The sequence below is a fragment of the Sorex fumeus genome, unplaced genomic scaffold (assembly GCF_029834395.1).
Source record: "Sorex fumeus unplaced genomic scaffold, SorFum_2.1 ptg000002l, whole genome shotgun sequence".
NCBI classification, from domain to species: domain Eukaryota; kingdom Metazoa; phylum Chordata; class Mammalia; order Eulipotyphla; family Soricidae; genus Sorex; species Sorex fumeus.
The window spans coordinates 36,912,279-36,939,714 of NW_026606059.1; the positions used below are offsets into that span (position 1 = coordinate 36,912,279).

The 27,436-nt window shown below is 38.2% G+C and overlaps 1 protein-coding gene and 1 pseudogene across 5 annotated transcripts in view; one reads left to right on the forward strand and one right to left on the reverse strand.

The window, feature by feature from the left end:
* Window positions 1-27,436, forward strand: part of ASPH (aspartate beta-hydroxylase) — a 235,787-nt gene that overhangs the window by 63,422 nt on the left and 144,929 nt on the right. For 3 of the 5 annotated variants that reach the window (XM_056113451.1, XM_056113434.1, XM_056113466.1), the window contains 8 exons: window positions 4,332-4,424; window positions 8,000-8,089; window positions 13,903-14,025; window positions 17,664-17,696; window positions 19,403-19,459; window positions 20,486-20,536; window positions 20,974-21,006; window positions 25,887-25,925. In XM_056113451.1, coding sequence (XP_055969426.1) covers window positions 4,332-4,424; window positions 8,000-8,089; window positions 13,903-14,025; window positions 17,664-17,696; window positions 19,403-19,459; window positions 20,486-20,536; window positions 20,974-21,006; window positions 25,887-25,925 — 519 coding nt within the window. The remainder of the gene's footprint in view (window positions 1-4,331; window positions 4,425-7,999; window positions 8,090-13,902; window positions 14,026-17,663; window positions 17,697-19,402; window positions 19,460-20,485; window positions 20,537-20,973; window positions 21,007-25,886; window positions 25,926-27,436) is intronic. The other 2 variants (XM_056113458.1, XM_056113443.1) reach the window with 2 other exon arrangements.
* On the reverse strand, window positions 19,973-20,098 carry LOC130023375 (uncharacterized; annotated as a pseudogene).

Here is a 27,436-nt window from a genome sequence, read left to right on the forward strand (position 1 = left end):
GTGTCTTTCTGGAACTTCCCATTGATATTTCTTAAACCATTCAACTGTTCAGATTATTCTTGGGACATATTAGTCGATTTATTTCTGGAAAAGTAACAGTCCTGAATATGCCTCCTTATTAATCACAACAGTTGGGGGAATTCTGTTTACATAAGGTTCAAATTTCTGCAATCTGTGTAACACTGAATAAGTAAGACATATATTTGATCAGCTAACTTGAAATAGTGCTTTTGGGGAGCCACAGGGATAATACAGGGGTTATGGTGTTTTCCTGGCACACAGCTGACCCTGCTTCTAATCCCTGACATCACATAGGATCCCCAAAGCAGAGACAGGGGTCCGTCCCTGAGCACAGAGCTAGGAGTAACACTGAGCACTTGGGATAAGTATAGGGAAACTATGGAGCAGAATATGCTTTCATAATTCCCAGATTTCGTTGAAGAAGCAGTTTGTATGTACTAGGTAGAAGCAAGTTCTGCTTTTTCACCAAGAGTAAAGTACAAAGTTTGGTTGTCAGGACGTTTCTCGCTCTCAAACCTGTTCGATCTGTACATCAGTGAGCCTTCCCTGCCTGGCCTGGACCTCTCTTCCCCAGGGTCACGCAGTCCCTGGGAATCTCTTCATGTAAATGCTTTTTCCCTCATTAAATTAGTAAATATTCCTGCTCTTTTTCCCCAAGGGTTTGACATTCCCAGTTTCATACTCTTCCTCATACTCTTTCCCCATCTAGTGTACATCTAAATGTTCTATATTACTTTACAAATTGTTCCCTTCCTGTGGGAGGTGAGGTTTTGTTTATTCATTGCCTGTAGAACAATGCCTTGCATTAGAAGGTTCTAGATATTTGTTGAGTGAATGCACTGTGCATTTTACTATTCTTTGAACAAGTGCATATTTGTAGGATGAAAGTGGTATTCATTCCCCTTACACTTAGGTATAGTTTAGTACCACTGAAGGTCATAAGCAGATAGTGGGCTATGGTGAGCAACAGATTCATCTCTGATCCTACATCATTTGTAGTTAAAATTGAAGGCAAAATTGCATTTTAATAAATATAATTTTGTTATTTAATTTACTTATAATAAATTAACTTTTCCCTTTTCTTAATTTTGTCTACTGTATCCAATGATCTAAAAAGTACATTTTAGGTACATTTTGGGGGAACTCATGTGTTTTCTAAAATAATTGAAGACTATTGCTGCTGCTTCAGTCCTGTATTTTACCTTTGATAATTACTGTAGGGCAGCTGTGATCAACCTGTTCTTCTTGCTCATTTAGGAGAGAAATTTCCAGGGTTTTGTTTTATTTTGGATCTTCCTAAGCATGAATGGCAGGTAGGGGTCTGGTATAATGCTTGGTGGCACTGCTTGGCTCCGTTGTGTTGAGGCCATCTTGGAGCACACATGGTGATGGGACTCAAATTCAGGAGTAGGTTCCAGTTTTGACTACTAAAACTAAAAGGAATGCTGAGAGCTTCGAGAAAGCATTTGCTCAAGCTTAGTAAGAGAGAAGCAGAACCCAACCCAAGATAGTCCTTTTGCTTCTGAATGCCATCTTGTCTGAATGGGGGAAAGGGGCTTGCACCGGGCATTCCGGCCACAGTCTGAGGATGAAGCCAGTGCTAAGAATGTTACATCCTGCCTCATGACCTGAATTTTAGATCGGACATTTCCTACTTGATCAGGCCAGTTTGAGTTGGCATTTTTTTTTTAAATGCAGGCCCAGAAATATCAAATGGTCATTTTGTAAAGTCATCTTGACTATTCCTTATACTGTTGCATCCTTATAACTCTCAGTGCAATTTTAATGCCTTTCCTGTGACTGTAAATTGGCATTTTATAGAATTATTTTTCTTGTTTAATGTTTGCTTCTTTGCCTGAGGTCTTATGAGCTCTTTGAGGAACATTTATGAAGCAAAATGGTTGAAGAAGCTAAAAGCTTTTTGAAATACTAGAATAAAATTTGTAATTCGCAATGATTATCAAAGCAGTAAGAATTAGTGTGAAATGTGTTTTTATTGAATTTTATTCAAAGTTTGTAATGATCTAGGAAATGAGATGTGTTATTATGATCCTCGGTTGGTTTGATTTTTGACATTTATAATCTCATTAATTTTGGTGTTGATTTCATTTCCTGGAAATAGCTGTGACTGGATATCAGTAAATTTACAATTCAATACTTTTCAGAGAAAAGAAAACAGCTTAATATTTTCTCATGATGGGCTTTTATTTTATCCGAGTGTTTTCTATGTGTTCCCAGTTTTAATTTAGAGACAAGCAACTCCCAACTGATTTAGAGAAAGCTGGCTGTTGGGGCATTTTATCATTGTATTTCTGAATTGTTAAAATATGGCTTATATTTGGTGGGCAGAATATTTTACTACTAGTTGAACCTAGGAAATATAGTTTTAAAACTTGCTACAGATGAGATTCATGAAGAATGATCCTATAATAGCATTTTTTAACTCATATTGAGATACTTCGTGGGAGTCCAATAATTCATCTGGGGCAGTAGCTACAATTAAGAATATCCTGGGCATATTAGATCGTTTTACTATAATGGTGGATGCTAGAACACAAGTAGAAATTTCTTTGACAAATGCTAGTAGGGAAATTGATATGAACTCCCTTCCCCACCTTCATACCGTGAGCCACTTTCTCTACTTTTAAAAGGTTTGGTAGTTCAGAGAACCTCTGAAGTCACAACACTGAGTGTGTTCAGTCTTTTAAGTGAATATTGAGCACCTATTGAATGCCAGGTGTTTATTCACGTACTGAATGCCAGGTGTTTATACACCTACTGAATGCCAGGTGCTGAGACTGCAAAGATAGTTTGAGTCTAAAGGGCCTTGACCTCTCCTGTTCTTTCAGCAGTCCTTGTGGAGAATGGTTCTATACTTGTTTCATTTACAACTGAGAAACAGAAGAACGGATTGTTTAAATAGAAAAGGCAATGGAAGATTTTAGTCTAAATCTGGGATTTCAAATATGCAGCTTCTGGTTTTTGTTTAGGGGATTTCACCTCCCAGTGCTTGGACTATGTGGTGCTGAGCTTTGATGTCAGGGATCATGCATACAAAGTATGCATTGCACTCCTTTAGGTCATGTCCCAGCACTCACATACGTGTTTTTATTAGTTTACATTCTCTATTCTCTTCTCCCTGAGGTTGATCTACAGTCAAAATCTATGATATTTGTGTACAATTCCTTTGAAACCTATTTAATAGGCCATGGTCACTTTGTAGTTGTAGAACATAATCGTGCTATGTTGATAATCTACTAATGTAAATGCTTTGTGTAAGTTGTATCATAAATAAACCCAGAGGGATAAAATGATGAGGTGATGTCCTGTGTATGTCTGTCTCAGTGCCTTTGTAAGATTTGTGAAAGGGAGAAAGGAAGATGTTTTTCTCAATAAGAGAAAAATGAGATGCAACAAAAAATATTAAGAGCCTGTGGAGAATGGTATAAGACATCGAAATGAGGATTTCTCAGACTTATGACATATTCACGTAGTGTTTTCTAAGATGCTTAAGATTAGAAAGACATCTCTGTACTCTTTACATGCACACACACACTTCTAGTAATGACTCTTGGTCCAGATTCTGAGAAGGCTGATGAAGAGGCCAGGATTTGGTAAATGGAATTGATAGATCCTAGAAATAGTTTAGCTTTAAAGTTCTACAAATAATGTATGAAAGATAAAGAACTTAGTGTGATAAATTTTAACTGATGTGATGTTAAAACAAGATTGTATGCCAATTTACTGTAATGTTTTGTTCTCCTTAAGACATGGACATTTTTTTGAGTTTTCTTAGCTCTTAAATACAATTGAATTGTGTTCAGAAGGTTATGTATTATTGTTACATTTAAAACTGTCATCTCAAAAAGAACAATGTAAATAAAAATATGGAATGCACACCACAGAATAAAATTTAAATGCATCTTAGTTGTCTCATTGTTGAATCCAGAGTTCAAGACTTAGGAATTTATTATATTCAAGAACATGAGAAGCTTGAACTCACATTAAGCTTATCTTGGCAAATTCATGCACAATTGCATTTATAATATTTTTGAGTATACAGTGATTTTTTTGGGTTTCCTTGTATTTTACATTTATAATGAATGACATAGGTAAGTAGGTATCTGTGAAGTTAGAGAGCAAACTTTTCCTGCTTCAATTTTAAGCCTATCAATATTTTAATGTATTTTATTGTGAAAACTCTTCATTATGTACTTGCCCTCTTGCTGAAGTGTTTGAGATATTTTTCCTGGTTTAACAAATTGAAAAAGACAGAAAACTCAAGTTAACTTTGTGAATAAAAAATGCAGGCCTTAAAGAAAGATCTGCTTCAGAGCCAACTGAGCTGCCAGACGAGACCGAACAATACCCTTGGCTGGAAGAGCCAATTCCTGAGAGCAGAGGTAAGTCCTGGTCTCGACCGGGCTGAACAGCCTACCAGGTATCTTGCGTTAGCTCTTTCTAGAATCACATATTACCCAGACTTTGTTTCACAGTGTTTATAGGATGATGAGGTAGCACTGTAGCACTGTCCTCCCGTTGTTCATCGATTTGCTCGAGCGGGTACCAGTAACGTCTCATAACAAATTGTGAGACTTGTTACTGTTTTTGGCATATTGAATACATCACAGGGAGCTTGCCAGGCTTTGCCGTGCGGGCAAGATCCTCTTGGTAGCTTGGTAATTTTATTTATTTTGTTTGCTTGCTTGTTTTGAGCCACAGCTCTCAGTGCTCAGGGTTTAGGCCTTGCTGGGATTGAACCTGAGCCTGCTCTGTTGTCAGCAATTGTCAGCAATTGTCAGCAATCTTTCCAGCCCGTTTTGGAGTCTCTTGATTCCAGTTTGGATAAGACACTAAAAGCAAAATCAGTATGTGCTGTCACACTACTTTTATCATCTTTGTCTCACTGTTTTATAAAGGTCTTTGCTGGGTCCCTTATCTCCTTCATGCAGCAGCAGCCTTTCTGGAGCAGACTTCCCAGGCAGCAATGCTCTGAGACTTCTGGTCTCTGTTAGGCCTTCACCACTCCATTAAGTCATCTCGGGCCACCCATGAAAAGTGGCCCATCGGAGGACAAATCCTAAAAAATTTAAAAAATTGATAAATGAAATTTGAATCAATAACTATCATTTCCAGCTTATTTGTACTTTTTTATTTTTCACTTTGTAGTTCTCAGAAATTTGGTTTTATTTTGCCACCTATTGGAAGTGCTAGGTATGACAGTATATACTTACTAGCCACAAAGTACTGGTCCTTAGTACAGTTGCATCTTGCTGATTTTATCACTCTACTGATGAACACTGATCCTCCCCTCCTTTTTAACATCCATGTATTGCTCTGATTTTCCTTATTCAAGTCATACCAGAAAAATTCATTGCCAATTTCTGTAGAATTACTAAAACTATTCTATGAGTGACTTTTTAAAAAACGTGTTTTATATGTATATTTGCAAGCCAGAAGGAGGTTAAGACCTTCCCTTGTATGTTGATGACCCCATTTTGTTCCTCAACACCACATGGTGCCCTCAAGCACTAGCAGAACCTACCCCTAATCGCCACCAGGTATGGCTCAACCTCACTGCCCTGCCCCCACTAAAAGAGTTCATATTAAAAAATATATGCTTGAATTTAGAAGCTTACATTTTACCTTGAGGTAAATCTATAAAAAATCTTGGGTTTCACAGTTAGTACCTGAAATGTTATATTTACTTCTACTCTAGAAAATTTTTTTGTTGTTGTTAATATTAGTCTTTACATCGGCAGAGCCTGGCAAGCTCCCCGTGCAGTATTCAATATGCCAGAAACAGTAACAACAAGTCTCACAATTTGTTGTGAGATTTTACTTGTACCCGCTCGAGCAAATCAATGAACAACAGGAGGACCGTGCTACAGTGCTTTTCTTTACATATTTTAAACATCATTTTAATCCATTGGTTTCTAATCAGTGCTTATCATTTTTAATTTCTTGGCAATCAATATTTTTTTTTTAGTCAGAGTGTTGCCTTCCAGACTTTGCCGTGTTTATGTTTTAAGCTTTTCTCTTATGAGATTATCCCTCATCCTGTAATCGTAGGTACAAATGTTTCATTTAAACACAAGACAATAAGGCACCTCTTGATCTCTACAATCCTGGAGTGAGCGAAATAATATAGTGGGTAGGAATTGCATGTCGCTGACCCAAGTTTGATCCCTTGTACCCGTATGGTCCTCTAAGCAGCTCCTGAAGTGGTCCCTGAGCATTGCCAGGTGTGACCACAAAACAAAGAAGAAATGATCACTGCAGTCCTGGTTTACTGTACTAGTTATACTTTCAAAAGAAAAATTTACAATATTTTTTTATTGACTTCTCAGTCTTTGAACACTTTGACTTCTGCTTCTCCTGTCTCTCTTCTGTGGGGGGGAGGGGGGGGAGGGAGCAACATGAAGTTAAGGACAGTTGAAATATCCTGGTGGCCTCATGGGCTTAGAGCCACTGCTGCTGACGGGTTATTCTGGAGAGGCATGTGGAGCTAGATTGTGTTTTCTAGATTCTCATCTCCAGGCAATGAATCCGCGCAAGTTAAAACAGCGAGGCAGAGGGTACCACTCTCCATTTCTGTCACACATATTCTGTTCTCTATGGATAGTACCGTCAGCATGTGTAAAAATGGGAATCTAGTTAGGAAGCTGACATGAATGAGGGAAGAGTAAAGATTGGCAGGTTCTCATAATTAAGTGGGAATGTGTGGACGGGGTGTGCAAAGATAAATATTTATGGAAACAAAAGATACTTTTTGTGCGTTAGGAGTTTTGTCATTTGATCAGCATCATGGATTCTTATGCCCTTTTCCCTACCCATAGTTCAGATTAACCTGTTCTGTTTTTTGTCATCGGTATTAAATAAATCTAACTGTGGTCATTCACATTGTTTAACATGGCAGCATTTATTTTATTGTTGGACATAGGCAGTGTTAGGAAATTTTAACACTATCAATGTAATATCTGTTGATTATTGTATCCTTTGGTCATAAGCCTGATATTCTCTGATCTGCACCACAGTGTCCTGGGAATGGCATTCTGGATGCTTGATTCTCCATGTTACATCTATTTGAGGTAGTCAGTCTAACTGTCAGACAGTTCTCTCAAATGAGGACTGTCAATTAGAAAGTGAGTCTTTGATTTGTGTTTCCTGACAAATTCTGAGAATGTTCAGCCATTCTGGCCATTCTAGCTGTCATACCAGTGGGGATTGCGGGGAGTCTCTTTCCCTGGATTATCAACAAAGACAGTGATTGGACATGTACAATAATGTATACTGACTTCTTCCACATTTTTTATTCTGGGGAGAGGCCTTCCAGGCAGTGCCCAGGGGACCAGGGGTCTAGCCCTAGTGATTCTGCACCAACCAGTTAGATGGTTCAGTACCAGGGACCAAGTCAGTGCCAAAGTCCAAGGATGTGGCATTACTTAGGGACCCCCAGAGCCACCTCCTTGCTCCTCAGTGACCACCAAGATCATGCCCAGTTATGCTCAGGAGGCCATCCGGTGCTGGGAATGGAACCAGTGTGCATCCCAGCTGCTTCTCTATCTTTCTGGCCACGTCTTCCACATTTTGCCTATACTTTCTTCTTTTTTCTGAAAACTTTGTCCTTTATAGTTTTATTTATTAGCATGAAAGGAATTATTTAGAAACTAAGTAATTTTGCTCTGACTGTGAGGTATTTTGTAAATAAAAATCTGAACCTGAATTAGTTTTCTTTTTTTGAAATATAATGGGGAAGTTTCTTAACTTTCTGCTGTCAAAAAACCAAAAACCTCAGTTTCAGTATCTTAATAGATACTGTATTGCCAAGTATAGTTTCTTTCCAACAAAGGGAAAAGAAGAACAAATTGTAGAGTTCATTAACCAACTCATTTGGATGAATATCAGTGGATGCCATGTGTCTTGTTGTATATCAGTGTCTAGTTTTTTCCTTAGTTATGTTTTGTGACTATTTTAGAGTCTCAGAATATTGAAGTATTTGATAAAGAAGATGAAGTACAAGAGCAAATTCAGCCTCACCTCCACAAAACAGCATCCACAGAACATGGTATGAATTAAAATTTCTCTCTGTCATGCATTACTAATATGATGACTACATAAAATGATTCTGTTTAAAGCTTGAACATTTTATTTAGCCCAGTTTGAGAAAAGGAACTTATTGCACCTCAAATAAATGGTGAGAACTGGGGAGCTAGTTCACGTGCTAGAGCCTGTGTATAATATACACCAGGTCCTGGTTCTCCTAATGCCCTGAGAACACCACACAGCCAGCCTGAGCACTGAATCATGAGGTCTGCACCACTGGGATTAAGCATCCCTGGAAGAGGGGATACGTGAAATAATCGTAGTACATCAGGAGGAAGAAAATAAGACACAACCAAGAAAGCCATAGTGGACTATTTAGTCCATTTTCAAATTTTATTAGAGTGGTTACAAAAGCAAAGTGAAGAAGCTTTTAATCATCACAGGGAAAATAAACATGTTTTCTACTTAATAAATAAAGCCTGAGAGGGATTGGGGGCCATTTCAGGTTATGCTCAGGGACCATATGGAGTGGGGGCATTGAACTAGGGTTGGCCTTGTGCTTTGAAATCTTTCTTTCTAGCCCCTAAACAAATACCATGTGAAGTATGGCAAAAGAATATTAAAACCAGTATTTTTAAATTATAAAATTTAATATAAATTAATAAATTTATTATAATATCATTATATAAATATTATATAAATTATATAATTATAATTTATACAATAATTTAAAATAATAAAATAATAACAAAATAAAAATATAGTAATAATAAAAAGTAATATAAAATTTAATATAAATTATAAAATCTAGCACAGTGGGTAGGGCATTTGTCTTGCACGTGGCCAACACTGCTGACCTGAATTCGATTCGTCCGCCCCTCTTGGAGAGCCCGGCAAGCTACCGAGAGTACCTCGCCTGCACGGCAAAGCCTGACCAGCTACCCATGATGTATTCAATATGCCAAACACAGTAACAAGTTTCAAAAAGGAGACATTACTGGGCCCACTCGAGAAAATCGATGAACAACGGGAGGACAGTGCTACAGTGCAATATAAAATTTAATATATTAAATTATAACATTTAATATAATATAATTTTATATTTAATAAAATATAAGACTTTCATCCTATTTTTCATCTTTTTTTCTTTATAAAATTTGGGTGCTGAAAAGCAAACCCAGGGCTTCATACATGCAAAACAGGTGCCTTCTTTTCAATGCTCAGGGGTTACTTCTGGCTTTTCACTCATGAATTACTCCTGGCAGTGCTCAGGGGACCGTATGGGATTCTGAGAATTGAACCTGAGTTTGCTCTCACTCCAGCTCCTGAAGCATCCCTATTTTTTTAATTAAAATTTTTTTTTATTGAGTCACTGTGAGCTATAGTTACAAAACTTTCATGTTTTAGTTTAAATCATACAATGATCAAACACCCATCCCTCTACCAGTGTACATTAAAGTCAGACACTTTAAAATGTAGTTCACAAAAGGAATTTGAAGAGACCAAGTACTTGATATCCTGGTATTCCTTAATGATTTGAAATACTAAGGAAAAAAAAACAACAACAAATAATTTCTCACCACTTAAATTAGATTTTTATTTATGTTAAGGTATTTTGTGTTTATTTAAAATATCCTACCCACCACTATCTCTCCCCTGTTGAATGACTAAGTTGGGTTGAGTTAGAGTTGCTGCCACTATCTGCTTGAAGTGTGAAAGCCTGTGTCCTTTTTTCCCGTGATTTATCAGCTAGGAAGGCGACTTCAGATGAGCAGCAGCTATTGACCGTTATGAGCAAGTGCAGACTTCCCATTCCTGCATCTTTAAAAAACTAACATAGACAGTCCCTCCCCCCCCCCCAACTTAAACCTCACACCAGAAAAGATGCATTCCAAGAGCTAAATGATTTAAATATAATGAAATAAGTGCTATAATTCACAAGCCCAAGATAATGTGTAGGGCTTAACCAAATTTAGTTAGCATCTGCTTCCTGGAGGAGATAGCTTTTGGATATAGTAGCTGAAGGAAGGTGTAGTACTCTGGAAGGCAGATGTGTGGAGAGTTTTAAACAGTGAACATGGCTTGTAGAAAAGCCCAGAAGCAAAAGACCCAGACGTAGGTCAAGATGAGCCAGGCATGAATAAATTATGAGAGTGGAATATTAGTGATATTTTTACTTTCTTGTTTGATTTTTTTGTTTTGGGGACCACTGCCCCCAGCAGTACTCAGGGTTTACTTCTGGCTCTATGCTCAGGGCATGGGGAACTATGTGGGGTATTGGGGATCAAACCCAGGTCAGCTCCATAAAAGTCAAGGGCCCTACCTGCTGTACTATTTTTATGAAAGCAGTTATGAGGCCTTTGAGGTTTTCGGGAGCTTGTGTGTTCAGTTTTAGCATAAGAAAGTGAACTGGAGAAAGTGTATTACAGTGAGAGCAGATGGGAGTGGGGCAGGGAAGCCAAATGATCCAAGCTGGGTCATCAGAGGCAAGTAGGGGGACCTTCAGTGGTTCTCATTCTACTCCCCAAGGTAGAGGAAGGAAAGAAGCGAGCACCTGCAATTTTGCTCAAGCCTTGCACCATTCCCTTGCCCCATTGAGCCAGCTAAGAGATTCACGAATACAGACTTTGAAATATGCACATACGTAGCCCAGTGGGTGGGCTCTTATCTAACCCACCACCCCCTGGTTTATCCAAGGGAATTCTTATCTTCATTTGCATGGTGTGAAGGAACCCCATACTTTTTTTTTTTCCTTGAGAGAAGTTTGACTTGGGGAGAGACAGTGGTAAGTGGTGATTTCTGATATAACTCAGGATCAAACCCAGGTTGACCGCATGTTAGGCAAGTGACCCACTTGCACAACCTTGTCAGCCCCCTGTTGTCTATATTTTTGTTACTTGCTCTCCCTGTCTACTTAAGCTGCTTAAGCAAAAAGCCTTGGGGTTTTTATTAGTTACTTGGGATTTCCTTGGATGCGTTGATTTCTTCCTCTTCCTTCACATTCTGGCTGGAGCAATAGTACAGTGGGCAGGGCATTTGCCTTGCACGTGGCTGACCCGGGTTCGATTTCTCCGCCCCTCTTGGAGCGCCTGGCAAGCTACTGAGAGTATCCAGCCCGCATGGCAGAGCCTGGCAAGCTCCCCGTGGTGTATTTGATATGCCAAAAACAGTAACAAGTCTCACAATTTGTTGTGAGATGTTACTGATGCCCACTCAAGCAAATCAATGAACAACGGGAAGACAGTGCTACAGTGCTACAGTGCCTTCACATTCAGTCGAGCAGCAGGCCCTGCTGGCTGTGCCTCTCTGCAATGTGTCAGCTGTCACTAGCAACTCTTGCCATCACCACTGCAGTCACTTTCTGTGGGTGCCTATTTCCAGTCTTTTCCTCGACACCTCATGTCTGACACTTCTCTCGCTGTGCCTCACCGACTCCCTGTCTCTTCCTCTCCACGATGATATTGTTTCAGCCCAGCTGACCTCTTCCTTGTAGTTCAGTTCCCTAGCCTATCTCTGTGCTAGGGTCTCTGCGATTGGCAAATGCTGGTGTGTTTTGTGTTTGCATGTGTGCTTCTCTGTCTGGTCCTAGTGTCTTATCTCACCACACATGCGCTCTCTCTGGCCACCAATTCAAAAGGGGTTTCTGCCCACATTCTAGAATTCATTCCTGGGTAAAGGTCCTGCAGCTGTCTTTCATTAGGTCTGTGACTTAGCACAGTTGCATGAATTTCATAGTACTCGAAATGGTGTAATGGAACCTGCTTCATAGGGTCTGTAATGACTGTAAATGACATGGCAATGCCCAGGTGCTTAGGAATCAGTCAGGAAACATTTATTTATTTAGTTTTTATTATAGAGCTGCCACTCATAGATCTTTGGAGACCAAACCTAAGAGCTCAATGTTCAGATTATTTTCCTACCGAAAACAACAAACTTCCATTGAATAGTGATCATTGAAAAAACAAAATTCAACACATGTAAAATCCGTGAAACTGTACTGGATGAAATACCAGAAAAAGAAAACCTTAAAAGAATATGGTAAAAAAGAAAGTCTAGAAATAGTCACAGGAATTATAATGGGTTACCTCTGGGCTGAGTAGCAGACAGCCTGGTCGAATGAGCAGCAATAGAGCAGTCTCTCTTGAGAAGACACAGGGTATATTTTAATTGATAGAAGTGGAATATCAAAATCCAGTAACACTTTTCAGCATCATTACACTGCACTAAAGGTAAAGCAAAGAAAACTTCCTGCAGTTTTTTTTTTTCACTTTTTGGGTCACACCCAACAATGCACAGGGGTTGCTCCTGGCCCTGCACTCAGAAATTACTCCTGGCGGTGCTCAGGGTACCATATGGGATGCTGGGAATTGAACCCTGGTTGGCCATGTGCAAGGCAAATGCTCCACCCGCTGTGCTATCACTCCAACTCCACTTCCTTCAGTTTTTTAAAAATGTTTAAAGTTTTATTGGTTACTACTTTTATTTTTTAAAAAATTTTTATTAGTGAAACACTGTGAGGTATACTTGTAGATTTACAAATTTTTGTGCTTGGGTTTCAATTATACAATGATCAAACACCCATCCGTCCATCATGCTGAAAGTAGACTATAGACCAGACATGATTGCCACTCAATGCCTCTTTTGCAAAACACAACACCCAAAAGGAGAGAGAGAACAAAAGGGAATGCCCTGCCACAGAAGCAAGGTGGGGTGGGGGGATGGGGGGTGGGAGGGATACTGGGACCTGTGGTGGTGGAAAATGGGCACTGGTGGAGGGATGGGTGTTTGATCATTGTATAATTGAAATCCTTCAGTTTTGAGGGAAGAGTTCATTAGCAGTAGAAATGACAATATTGTTATTACCGTGATGAGGGTGTGATTAACATCAAAGTTCTTATTGTGGGCCAGGCATTTTTGTAAGTGCTTTTAATCCAGGCAGCATTGCTATGAGTAGGGGTCATTATTATTCCTTTGCTAATAGAAGCGAAATCGTAGGCACAGAGTAATCAAGTAACTTGCCCAGAGTCACACTGCTGCTAAAGATAGACCTAGATTGTACTGTCATTGACAATACATTCTGCATCCTAACGGTTAGCGACACTGGCCAGTCCAGTTCCAGTCCTTTCATTTGTGTTAATACAGATGTACTCTATTAGATGAAGCCATGACAAGTTAGTGTCAGAAGCATTGTTTAACAGCAAGACTATCAAGCTAAAAACACTATGATGGAATAATCCTATTTGTCAGACATCTATCCACGTGAAAATCAAAGAGCAGTACAGAATATCCTAACTATCTCCAAAGGCAAGAGGCATCTCCGCAACCTGTAAAAGTTAAACATGAGTAGATGAACTTATGTGGATAACCCAGCACTAAGGTGTATAGTCTGGTGACTGGGTGTTCTTTGCACAGAACATCTGACTAACATTATTTAAGAATGGGACATGAAATATTCTGTAATTCTCAGTGAAAGATCACAGGGTGATACTTCCTCTGGCTCAGTGCTAGTTGGAAAGGTATGTTTATTCATTATTATGGATTTGCTTAGTCAGTAACAGTCATGGATTTGCTTAGTCATAAAGTATTTATCACTTTCTGTGATTTAGCATAGCCCTAGGCGCTGAGCATATGCAGGGAACAAAATATATGAGGTGTCTGTCCTGGGTGAGTTCAGGTTCCAGCAGAAGAGATTGTTCCCCCTCATGGACCAGCACATGCCCAGAGCAAGAGCAGATGCTCAGAGTGGGCATCCAGGCATGTGATCAGAGGACGGGTGGGACTCATGGGGTAAAAGGGCTTCTGTGACCTATCTACCCTTGTCCCTTGTCCTTCAAGGAAATGTCCTGCTACAAGAAGATGATGAACCAACAAGAGAACAGGAACCAGAAGATAATTTCCTCAGAGCGAGTACTGCAAATGATAACTTTGAGGCCCCAGACACTGCACCCTTTTATGAAGGTAGAATGCATTTTTGGCTTTAGAGTAAAATATAGTAGGAAATTGGTTATTATAATTATGTAAAAACAAAAAATAGAGTACAGTAGGAAATTTTTATTTTTATTTAAGTACAAATTACCTTGCAAATGGTAGATTGTCTTTTAAATACCAGTACAACTAGTGTTTAACTTTTAACATTGATCTAGGATATTTGAAAGTTGAAACTTAAAAAAATTCAAATGAAATGAAGTATTTTCTTAAAATATGAAGCTAATCATTTTTGATTTAAAACACCTAATTAAATTTTTTTTGTTCTTTCAAATAAAACACTTTAAAGCAAACCTTTCAGGATATGTTAATTTCATATAGAAAATACAATACTTCAGCTACTTCAGCTTATTACTTTTATATCTTTACTAGTACTATGTTTAGTAAAGTATTTTTTATAAGAAATCTAAACTTTTTTTTTAACATGTTATACTGTTAAGTTCTTGTTTTAACATGAACTTTATAGTAGATTGGGTAAAACACAGTGCTAGCTTTGTGGATCAATCATTGGCAAGCGGTTTTGTAAAAAGACAGAGGATCTGTTAGACATTGCTGTCACAGCTGTTCAGTTCTGCTATTGTGGCACTATACCTAAACAGCTGAATGTGGCTTTGTTGCATTCAAACTTTATTTGAAGAGTTGGAAGAAGGCTTGATCTTGGCAATGAACTATTGTTTGCTGACCTCTGTGTCAATATTTTTAATAAAACTGGTTATTTCAATAACCAGCTTAAACAGTATTTGCCTTGTATCATTTGAAGTAGGCAAGTTAAGAGTTATTAAGGCAATAATATCTAATAGTATTATAATAACTTTTAACATATGTTACATGATAATAACAGTTAATATTATTTACTTTTGATATAGATGTTGTGTTTACGTCTTTTGTGCTCTGCTGTGCTTTTATGTGTTAGAGTCATTTGAAAGTTTGCTAGGTGTACATGTTTAGTTTTTATGACATCTAGGTTTCTGTCATCTTTTCTTAATAGTCCTTACCTAATGAATTCTTAACTTTTTTTTTAAAGTTTGGGGACCACATCCAGCAGTGCTCAGGGCTTACTCCTGACTCTGCACTCAGGGTTACTCCTGGGCTTTGGGGGACCATTTGTTATGCTAGGGATTGAACCTGAGTTGGACTTCTGAAAAGCAAATACCCTACCCACTATACTATCCCTTAAGCTCCCAAATTCTTAAATTTCAGTCTCTTAAGTTTTACATTACAGTTGGTTTGTGCTCAGTTTATGGATGGTCACTACAACAAGAGTTTTTGGCAAAGGCAAAGAAAACCAATAAGTGAGACCAAATATTTTCAGTATATAGAAATCACCAATTATAGCTTGCTAGTGTAATATTTAGGATGGTGCCAAATATCATATTAGATGTTTTGATTGATAAAAAGTGCTTATACTATAATATTTGTATACTATTTTCTTTTGATTGTAAAATTTGGGCTGGAGTGATAGCACAGCAGGTAGGGCATTTGCCTTGCACACGGCCCATGTGCTGACCCGAGTTTGATTCCTCCACCCCTCTTGGAGAGCCCGGCAAGCTACTGAGAGTATCTCTCCCACACGGCAAAGCCTGACAAGCTACCTGTGAGGTATTCGATACGCCAAACACAGTAACAACAAGTCTCATGATGGAGACATTATTGGGCCCGCTCGAGCAAATTGATGAACAATGGGAGGACAGTACTACAGACAGTATCATTTTACTTAAAACATAAAAAAAATACAATATAATTTTATTCTTAAAATAAGTATAAAATAAAAAAAACAATAACTGAAACCCAAGCACAAAAATTTGTAAGTCTACAACTGTACCTCCTGGTCTTTCACTAATAAAAATTAAAAATAAAATAAAATAAAAGCCTTGTTTAAGTTGAATTTTTGAAGTCTTTCTGAAATGGAAAACTTGATGACATTGTGTGAAATTAACCATAGAGTAACTGCATTCATTGCACCACAAGCCACAAAGAATCTCAATCAGAGATTCTTGGAAGGGGTTCAAGCAGAAATTAAATTCAAAGGCTACCAATACAAAATAAGTAGTAGACCAAGTCCTCAGTATTAATGAAGGACAGTTTAAGCATAGGGCCATGATTCAGAGATTAGAATATCTTATGACAACATTTTCTGTGATGTAGTGATATCCCAGTAATCCTCAGTGTAATAAAGATCACCATGAGAACTTCTAAAAGAGCTGACCCACCCTAAGCAAAGAGAATAGGTTGCCTTGCCCAAAATAAATAACTGGTCAGAACTCACCAGGTGAAATGCAGCTGGTATGACATATGTTACATGTATAACATATATTACAAAACCACCTTAGAAGCAAGCAACTTTGAATTTATAAATAAAAATATTTCCAAATTCCAAGGAGCAGCACTTTTAAATAGAAATACTATGGTAAGTGATGGTTTTGTACATACCAACCTACGGAATTATAATGTGAAGTTTTCTGTGAGAAAAATAAACTCAGAATGTTTTGAACATATATTATAAATTATGCATGCCATGATTTCTGTGGGAAATGTTTTTTTTTCTAATTTCTATGTAGGGATGCTGATAAAATGATTACTACATTTCTCTGCTATAACTTTCTCTCCTGTCTCTGGACAAAAGGGTACAAAAAATTGATAGCTTTTCATAATTTGGGTATTCCTAGTGCTGCTTCTATAAAAATTTTCAAATAATCAGCCATAAGGAATTTGATGTTTTTGAAATTAGGAGTTAGAGATTGATGTTAGGAAGAAACACTTTTAAACAGTTTAGAAGATCCTTCCTTTCTCACCAAATCTTTAAATGGGGCATAGGTTTCATTTAAAGAAGCTGCTTACTAAAACTCCAAAACTAAAATTTAAGTAAATAGTAGAGCTGTTAAATTAAGAGTTCCGAGAGTGGCAAGCAGCCCTTTTTTTCCTTATGTGTTTGATATATCAACGTCTTTACCTTTAAGCTCCCCAAACTTAAAGTCTTCTCTTTCCTTTTTTCTAGTTCCCATCTGTTTACAGTGTCCTTTTGCTTTAGGAAATGGTAGGTTTAGAATATAGAGCACCGTAGTAAAATGTGAAATAGTCAAGAAGCAAGCACCTTTCCTGGCCTAGCTTTTGTCACTCAGTAACTCGTTATAAATTGTCCCCTCTCTTTACCGCAGATTATAGTGTTTGTTCTTTCTTATAGGGTTGTTCAGTGGATCAAATAAGGAAATGTTTGAGATATTTCTAAATCTAAAAGTAGTATTTCCTTTGGTATTTTGGGAGTTTGGGGATGGGGAGGTTTGGCAGCACCCAGTTACACTTGTGACTACTCAGCCTCAGTGCTCAGCAGTTGTTCCCTGTGTTGGGTTCAGGCTTGTCCCATGCTCCAGGGCCTTCAGCTAACTCCCTGACCCAAAGAGCCATCTCTGAGTGTACCTCTCATAAAAGATACCATTTTAGCAGGCACTTTGTTGATATTTTTATTTCAAGTTATTTGCTTTCAAAATAAAGGTTTAGAAAATAGATATACATTATATATAGAACATATGTGTGTATATATATATACAATATGTGCATATATGTATATCATTTGATGAAAATAATAATATTGTTTGATTTTTTTCTCCCTAAAGCTGAAATTAGTTACCAAGTAGAAGATGACAGAGGTGAGATTTTAATTTAATAATGTAGGAATACTGTTATTTGTTCAGTCTTTGATTAAGCTGATTGACTTGGGCATTACTTTATTTTTAAATTGTGTCACTGTGACATAGAGTTACAAAGCTTTCACATTTGGGATTCAGCCATACAATGATGGAACACCCATCCCTCCACCACTGCACATTTTCCACCACCCCCATCCCAGTCCTCACCCTGCCTCTCTGGCAGACAATTTCCCCAATTCTCTCTAATTTGGGGCATTATGTTTACTCGAAATTTCCCACCACCATTCAAGCCTACCTGCCAGGGGCAGATGCTAGATAATTTAGTTTTCATTACTCATTGTGAATATCATTAGAACTTGCATGGCCGCAATTGTAAAGGTAAATTTCTAGATTGTAAATGGTTGGGTTCTAGAGATATCTCTTTATGGCTCTAATCCATTTTGGGATTCAATTGGGAGTCTCTGGACCAGAGCTGTTGGTGCCCTAAGATGGCACCCAAAGGCAAATTATGGGCATGACAGCCAGCCTGCTGGGCGGGCGAGACCCGGGGAGGGGCAGCCCCGGTCCTCTGCTGCCATGTGGCCTGGAGATTCAGTCCTGGAACCCACATACCTGGGTCTTGCTTGTGGAAGCTCTTTGTCACCGGGATTTAATTTAATATTTTTAACTAGAACAAGTCTTTTCCTATAAAAAAAGCATCATAAAAGAAAATATATAATTGCTTACTTAAATGCTGTATTTCATCATATATAAATAATAATCATGCTCTTTCATAAAATGTGCTATGTCATAATTTTTATAGATAAGTGTGAATCTTTATTTGTGCATTTGTGCTGTTCTCAGTACTTGGATTTGATATCAAAAGACACAGAATTGAATGTTTTGTGAACTTAAATGACGAAGTCCGTGAAAGATCAGAAATGTGTCTTGTCACATGTCACACTTCTTTCAAAGTCTGAAACTTTCCTGAGAAGGACACATACGTCTCCAGCAAGCACATTTAGCTTCCACTGTTGTGAAAGCTCCTTGTGTTTGTGCTTGAGGCCCAAGTGATGTTATGGCTGGCATCTAGGATCTCTGTTGCTTCAGCTCCCTGTATCTGTAGCACTGCATTGTATGTAGCATTGTCCTCTCCTTGTTCATTGATTTGTTCAAGCGGGCACCAGTAACGTCTCCATGTGAGACTTGTTACTGTTTTTGGCATATAAAATATGCCACAGGGAGCTTGGCAGGCTCTGCTGTGCGGGCCAGATACTCTTGGTATGACCGCGTGCAAGACAAATGCTCTACCCTCTGTGCTATCGCTCCAGCCCCCTGTATCTGTAAACAGTGGAATTATGAAATTATGTCTGAGGGTCCCAGGGCCAAGTGAGAAGGGGGAAGACAATCAGTCGGTGTGCTCGCACCCTGGGTGGGATGGATGGCCTGCACTGTTCTTTCTGTGTCTGTTTTTCTTTTTTGTTAAATATAATTGAATTTTCATAAACTAGTGAGAAGTACAACTCCACTCACATGGTTTAGTTATAGATTATCCTTATTCATTTTTCACCATAAAACAGTGCCTGTTTGTTCAAATTGTAGATTTGAGCATCATTATGATTTGATTCTATCAATATTAGAAACTGTACTGCTTGTATTTTGGATATCAAGCCTAACTTTTTATGGGATATATATTTATTGTTTCTTAATTGTTTCCTGTTTTATAGCAATACCAGACTATAATCAGGACGTAGACGAAGCAATGTATGAACAAGAAAATCCAGGTTGGTTATGTTTGTTTGTTGGAAGCTCTCGCAAGATCCATTTTAACCCTGGATTAATGGTTCACTCTGATTTAATCCAGATTTCTTGATAATATTAAGTCAGCTTTGGTTGCCCTGGTTTTTGAAGAGAGATCTTTTAAAATATCTGGTATTTAGTAATAAAGCAATATGATATATCAGAATCAGATGGGGCTAAATTCTGATTTTGTCATTTCCTATCTTTGTCATTAATAGAACTAATTATCAGACCTTATTGCATTTCAGTTTTGTCAAACAACAGTGTTAGTATCTACCTTATGAATATGAAGATCACAGTTAGTTTAGGATTTCATTTGCTTTGTGCTCCACGTCCTCCCCAGCAGTGCTGGGACCCAGTGTTCAGGAGTTCATCAGGAGGCTTGAACCTGGCCTTCTAGAAGCATCTGCTCTAGCCTCTTGTGTTACTTTCCTGCCCCTGATTTTAAATATTTTAGAAAGGTGTTGGAAATTTTTTTTTTCAAAAAGTATCATGTGGCTTGCAGTCGAGTTTCCCACATTTGGGGAAATCGCAGGGGTCAGCACATCCGGAGTGCAATGGATAAGCCTCGCCCTGGGAAAACCACCTTCGTGATCATGGTGTCTCCCCTGCCAGGTAAGTATGGAGCGATAGCACAGCGGGTAGGGCGTTCGCCTTACAAGCGGCCAACATGGCCGACCCGAGTTCGATTCCTCCACCCCTCTCGGAGAGCCCGGCAAGCTACCGAGAGTATTGGATATGCCAGACACAGTAACAACAAAGTCTCCAATGGAGACGTTACTGGGCCCGCTCGAGCAAATCGGCGATCAACGGGAGGGCCTTTACCTTTACCTTTATCATGTGGCTTGATTTTTTAAAAATTTATTCTTAATGTAGCTACAAGTATTCTAGAGTTGAAATTGATTAGTGAATGTGGTTTTTATATTTATTTATTTTTCCTACTCTTACCTTCCAAGATAAAGTACTTTGTAAAGTTTGGTAAAGTTTGTCTATTTTTAAATCTTTTTTAGATGCCGGTGAACACTTAGGCACTGAGGATGAAAGGATACTACATGATGCAGGTAGTAGCAAATGTACTCAGTAGATTTTATAATTATATTGTGGCAATGCTATATTAGCAGATGACATTTTGTTACATAGGAACCAAAGAAGTGATTTTAGCGTCTAACATAAGCTTTGTTAACAAAATTAGATTTTCAAGATGCTTTCATATTTCACCTCCTTTACACCTAACTCTGCAACAAAATGAGCTATTAATTGTTAGCACTAGTTTTGTATGTCTTCTTTATGTTGCTTTAAGGAATTTTACAAAACTGTTTTGCCCACTCTTGCCTTGTATAGCCTTTGGGCAGAGGCATTTGTAACTGACTATCATCACACGTTAATATTAAAGGGACAGGATTTTGTATTGCTATTAACAATTTTTGCTAAGAAATGAAACAGAAGGAATCATTTACTATTTATGTTGGTTTTATTCGCTCTTTTTTGTGTTTTGCAGATAATGTAATATACCAAGACTATGATGATCAAGGTTTGAGATGCTTTAGCTTTATGCTGCCTACTTGTTTTAAAATATGCCCATAGGCCAGAGAGATAGTACAGGGGTTCTGTATTTATACTTGTATGCCACTGATCCTGGTTTCATTCCCAGCAGAGACCTGGGAGTAGGGTATAAGCACTGTCAGGTGTGACTCCAAGCTCAAATAATAAATAAATGCATATGTGGATACATACAAAAAATCAGCTCAGAATTTGTGAAGAATCGAGAGTATATTTTTAAGCTACAAATGCCATCACTTAAAATGTCCAAGTGGGTGAAGTTTTCAAAGAATTTATGAATGTTTCAGTGGGTTTTCCCATTGACTAAATTTCTTAAATTCATCGCAATTTGCCTTGTAGCAGATTGAGAGGATGTATCATTATATTATAGTCATAGCAGTCTTGGCATATAATACATCTTGTGCTTGTAAAACATACAGTTGGAGTAAACTATCACTATTTCCATAAATTAATCTTGCTCTTAAATACATTTATATATAAAACTGATCACATGTAGGATTAAGGTACAGAAAAACTTCCTTTGGGCTTAAAAATACAGGCAACTTTGCATCGTGATATTGTCAGATTCATCAGATTTAGGTGGTTTCTAGATTTCTTAGTTACTCTTGTACTTTTTGTGCCATTTTATTAAACCCTATGAAGTACATTGTATTTTCCCTACTTTCCAAATAAGAAAAATAAGGTTCAAATATTATAAATAATTTGTGTGAATCATATACTTAAAGATGACAGCGCTGGGCTGAGACTATCGCTCAAAGAATTAGAGCACTTGCTTTGAATATGGTAGCTTTAGGTTGAACCCCCGGTGCTAATGGTCCTCCAAGCAGCAAAAAGAGTGACGCCCAAGCACTGACATTGCCCAAAACAAACAAAACATGAAGGTGCCTTTAAATTTTTCCTTCCTGAAATTTTGGTGCTTGAATCCAGAGCTCCACACCTCCCTGGATTTTAGTTTTAATAAATATTTCCAAAGACAACTGTCATACAGGATATGACATAAAGTTAGAGCCAATTTCTTCACATATATGAAATTCTAGGATCAATCCCTAGCAGCATGATACAAACATGATTTTGCAGGTATAGCATTTTGTGTGAGGCGGTCACAGGTCACAGTCATGGTCACAGTCCTCCTGTTGTTCATTGATTTGGTCGAGCGGACCCAGTAACGTCTCCATCGTGAGACTTATTGTTACTGTGTTTGGCATATTGAATACCTCACGGCTAGCTTGCCAGGCTCTGCAAGAAGATTAAAAAATATACATGGAACAGAACAATAATTAAAAGAACTGCATGAATATATGGAGTTTCAGAAACTGCTATTAAGAATTCCTCCTTTGACCAAAACTTGTTACAAATCTTAAAAGAAAATGTAGAGATATCATCTTATCTCTAGTTTAAGGTCTAGTTAAATGGATGGTATGATATGAATATACTAATTTGTAGCATGATTTTCATGGAGCAAGAAAGATCACTATATCATGACCTTCAATGATAAATCCCAGTTTCTTTAGTTGTAACTAGGTTGAATATTAAAAAGTCATCATTATGTCTTGCTCTTTTAGCTCACGCTTTCCTTTGAACACATACCTTGCTTGCTTGTCTCTATGTTTTTTTGCTTGTTTTGTTCCACTCTGGAGAATCATGTGTGCTCTCTTAAACACGTACATCTCTCTCTCCCCTCATGTCTTTCTAATAAGCTTCAATAGAAACTATCTTGCTTTGGGCTGTAGTGATAGCACAGCGGGGTAGGGCATTTGTCTTGCACGCTGTTGACCCGGGTTTTATTTCCAGCATCCCATATGGTCCCCGAGCACCTCCAGGAATAGTTCCTGAGTGCATGAACCAGGAGTAACTCCTGTGCATTGCTGGGTGTGACCAAAAAAAAAAAAACCATTTAAAAAAAAGTATCTTGCTACACACACACACACACACACACACACAAAATTGTTTCTGCATCTGTGCTAATATTAATGCTCTAAAATTGTCATCCCAGTATTAGTTTTCAGAAGCAACTTAAAGACAGTGATTAACATTTTAAGATTGTAGTTTGGGGCCGGAATCTTAGTACAGCAGATAGAGTGCTTGCCTTGCACTTGGCCAACATGAATTTGATCTCTAGCAGCTCATATAGTCCCATGATCCCAAAAGAGTGATCCCTGAGAGCAAAACCAGGAGTGAGCCCCAAGCATCACTGAGTGTGGTACCAAAACAAAACAAAAACCCAAAACTGTATTCTCATTTTTTTCTTTGTAATGTTTTTTAGACTTTATAGTTTTATAGCAATGTCCTCCCATTGTACATCAATTTTCTCAAGTGGGCACCAGTACTGTCTCCATTGTGAGACTTGTTGAGACTTGTTGTTACTGTTTTTGGCATATTGAATACGTCACAGGTAGCTTGCCAGGCTTTGCCGTGCAGGTGGGATACTCTTGGTAGCTTGCTGGGCTCTCTGAGAGGGGCGAAGGAATCAGACCTAGGTCAGCCGCGTGCAAGGCAAACACCCTACCCGCTATGCTATTGCTTCGGTCCATAGTTTTATAGGTATAATGTAAATTGAATTGAGTTATGCTCCCTAGAAATGTCTTCCCCAATATAAAATTTCTGTTTCTGATGTTTTTACAAAGTATAAGTAAAAGATGCAAAGAAAATGTTTTCTTAATATAGGGGTCTCCCTTCCCCAAAGTACTTTTTTTTTCTTATTTGTGCCAAATGTTGAATTAAGTAGAATAATACTAAACATTTATGAGTGTGGGGCATTGGTCCACACCTGTTGGTGCAAGGGATACCTCCCAGCTTTGTGCCCTGATGTCCTCCTATGGGTGTATGAGGGATGAGGGTTGGGGCTTGCACTCCAGGTGTTTCTGGGGATTAAATCAGTGTCAGCTGAATGCCCACCAAACACTCCCCCCTAAAATACCTGTTTACCCCTCAAACATCTATTATAACTGTATGCAGTGATAGAATGCCAAATGTATTCATAATAAATTGATATGTATGAGATCTACATGGAAAAATAAGATCAACTTTTTAAAAAATAAAAATAAATGACCGAACTAAAAAATTATGGTATCTATAATTTAAAATTCTCTGAATTTTACATAATGAGCATTAGAAGAAAAGAATTAGGAGGACCAAAAATGAATGAGTTCTTATTCTAGTCTGAATTTTTTACGCATCATTTCTGTCAGGCCGGTAGATTTTCTATTGAAAAATCTGCTAATAAATCTTATCAGGAGTTCTTTATTTTGTGATTCTTTGCAATTCTCCCAGTGCTTTTAGGATTCTCTCTTTATCTTTGATTTTTCCATTTTAGTTGGGATGTGTCTTGGTGAGATATATCTGGGTTTATTTGGGGGTAAACTTTTTGAGATTTCTGGGCTGCATATCTGTTTCAGCTTGAAGAAGTTTTTATTATTTCTGCGGCTATAAATTCCACCCTTTCCTCTCTTTCTCTTCTTATGTCAGCACTATGGTGGCGTGTTTCCTTTCGGTGATTTTCCAAAACTGTCTAATGTTGTATGCATTGTTTTTAATTGTGTCTTCTTTTTGTTGCTCTTTTACTGAGTGGGTTACTACTTTACTTTCACTGGTTCTGTTTTAGGCTCTATCCATTCTGCTGTTTAGCCCTCTATTCTTTTTTTTTAATTTCATCTATATTAGTCTTTAATTTTATGATGAACTTTATAGTTGATCTTTCCTCAAGCTTCCAAGTTTTATGTCTTTGTTGAAGTTCTCTTCCTGATCTTCCCATTCTGGTTAGCGTAAGGACTGTGGCTCTGGAGTCTTTAAGTAGCTTGTAAAGTAGCTGTTGTATTTGAAGTTATTTTTAGGTTGACTCTTGAGCTCTTCATGTGGGTCCATCTTCTCATCATGTCGGGCATGCAGGGATCTTAGCCAGGCCTGGGAAGCTGTATTTAAGTTGAGTTTGGGCAGCAACCAGGAGTTTGGAGTTGAGTCTTTGGGGGCCGCTATAGAGCAAATTCAGTAAGATTTGGTCAGTGACCAGGACTCAAGGTTGTCAGTGCCCCCAGCCACCATCCTCTGACAGTCACACAGATGTGTGTGATGACTGAGGAACACACATCTGAGTGAGCTGAAAAAAACTTTTGAGTCTCAGTCCCAGCTGGTGATAGAGTGAAAACTCACTCTGGCAGAGAGCAGAATTTCACTGCTTGTGAGGTTGGCAAGAGACTGTAGCAGGCATTGTATCCCCCTGGCACACTGCTGGAGGTGCTTGCTGTCAAAGCAGTATAACTTGCTTAGAAGCAGTCCATCGTGATTGGCAGGAACTAGGTCTATTTGACTATCAGGAGTAAATACTCATAGTAATTATCCCTCAGCCCTGGACTAACTCAGCCATTTGTTCGGGCTAAATAGAACTCACCTCTCAAAGTCTGTTACTATAGAGAGTGAGATGCTCTTTGGCCTCTACCAGTACGGCTCTCTGAAGAGGTCATCACAGTGGAGTCTGTTGTCAACTCTGACCCCTATTTATATCTTAGTTTCTTGTCTCCTGTTTCACAGTTGTAAGGAAAGGATTGGGATGCCAGGCGTTTGGGCATTCCTGTTTCTGCTCTTCAGGATGAAAGTCAGCACCTTAGAAATCACTCTGGGTTGCTGCCCATGGCCTGAACATGGGTTTTTTTTTTATTTTCATGGCAAGGACTCTGTCTCCAGTCCATTTGGTTGTCATTCTTTTGTCTTTTGCTTTAAAAACTTGGTTTATCAGGGTTTTAGATGAATTTCTGTGTAGATTAATTTAAATTTTGGTGTAGATTTTCTGTGATTGCGGAAGGAAAATACAAATTTTCCCTTCTAGGCCGTCCTAACCTTGCCTCTGATTTATTTCAGAAATGCCTCTGCCACCTGAAGAACAGGAAGTACCACCAGGTATGGCATTTTTATTAGATACATTATTTTTTTCTTGCTATATTGTTAAATTTGTAATTTTCTGTTAATATTCACCCTAACTATATGAAATATGTTTATGAAGAGTCAAAACCTTAAGAGACAAGTGTTAATTATATCTCAATTTTAAAAAGATTTTCTGTTTTGATCCTCTGAACCAAAATGTGGGAAATATATGTCAGATTCTTTCTGCTACATTTTTAGGGAACTGATTAATGGCCAAAATACCACGGAATTTTGGTGTTCTTTAGAATGGTGGTTGTATTAGAAGTCAGCTCTTGGTTAGTTTTTGCTACTTTTCTTGGTTAGTTTTTGCTACTTTTTCCCTTTTTTTTTGACTATTGACCATTTGATAGAAAACATAGAATCAGGATTGCCTTAAGGTATAGGTTTAGTGCATAAATTTGTGACTTTACTTCTCTTTCTCCCTTTTCCCTATGTTCCATGAGAGTATTATTAGTGCTCTATGGCAAGACATGGGATTTGGAAATAACATTAAATCTGTACTCAAAAATTAACATTTAAACCTTAAACCTTACAGTCTTATAATAAGAAAGGTTGTTTTATTAGGACATGAATATTTATGAATAAATATTCACATCCTTTCTTCCTTTTTTTGATGAATATCTTTCATGTCCTTTTTTTTTTCCAATTTTTTTGTTTTTAATTTTTGCTGGGTTGAAGCAATAGCACTGCGGGTAGGGCTTTTGCCTTCCACGCGGCCGACCCTGCCGACTGAGGGTCGATTGCTCCGCCCCTCTCAGAGAGTCCAGCAAGCTACCGAGAGTATCTCGCCCGCATGGCAAAGCCTGGCAAGCTCCCTGTGATGTATTCGATATGCCAAACAAAGTAACAAGTGTCATAATGGAGACATCACGGGGCCTGCTAGAGCAAAATCGATGAAGAACGGGAGGACAGTGACAGTGACAGTCCTTTTTGCCAAGTGTAGTTATTATTTGTGTTTTATTTTTCTTGTTCTTTTCTTCATCCTCATACATTATTCATTACCTCTTCATATTATGCCTAAAATTAATTCTGTAGCAATGATGTACATTATTATTGATTTTGGTAGAATCATTTTTACCCGCCAAAATCTCTTCAATTTCCCGAATAAGGAACATTTTTCCTGATTTTTCAGGGTTTTTGTTGTTGTTTTCGTGAAGCAAGTTTTTTTATTGAACAGAATTTACTTATAAAGGCATGAGAGGAAGGATGGATAGGAATCCATATTCAGAAGAGAACATGGACTTCTCCAGAGTGGGGAAAAAAGCAGATATAAAGAGATATATGTTGGGGGCTGGAATTATAGTACAGCGGGTAGGCCATTTGCCTTGCATGTGGCTGACCTGGGTTCAATCCCTGGCATACCATATGGCCCCTTCAGCACCGCCAGGGTAATTCTTGAGCACAGAGCTAGGAGGAACCCCTGAGCATCGCTGGTTGTGACCCCAAAAAAAGTAAAAGAGAGATACATGTTCAAGAGAGAATGTGGG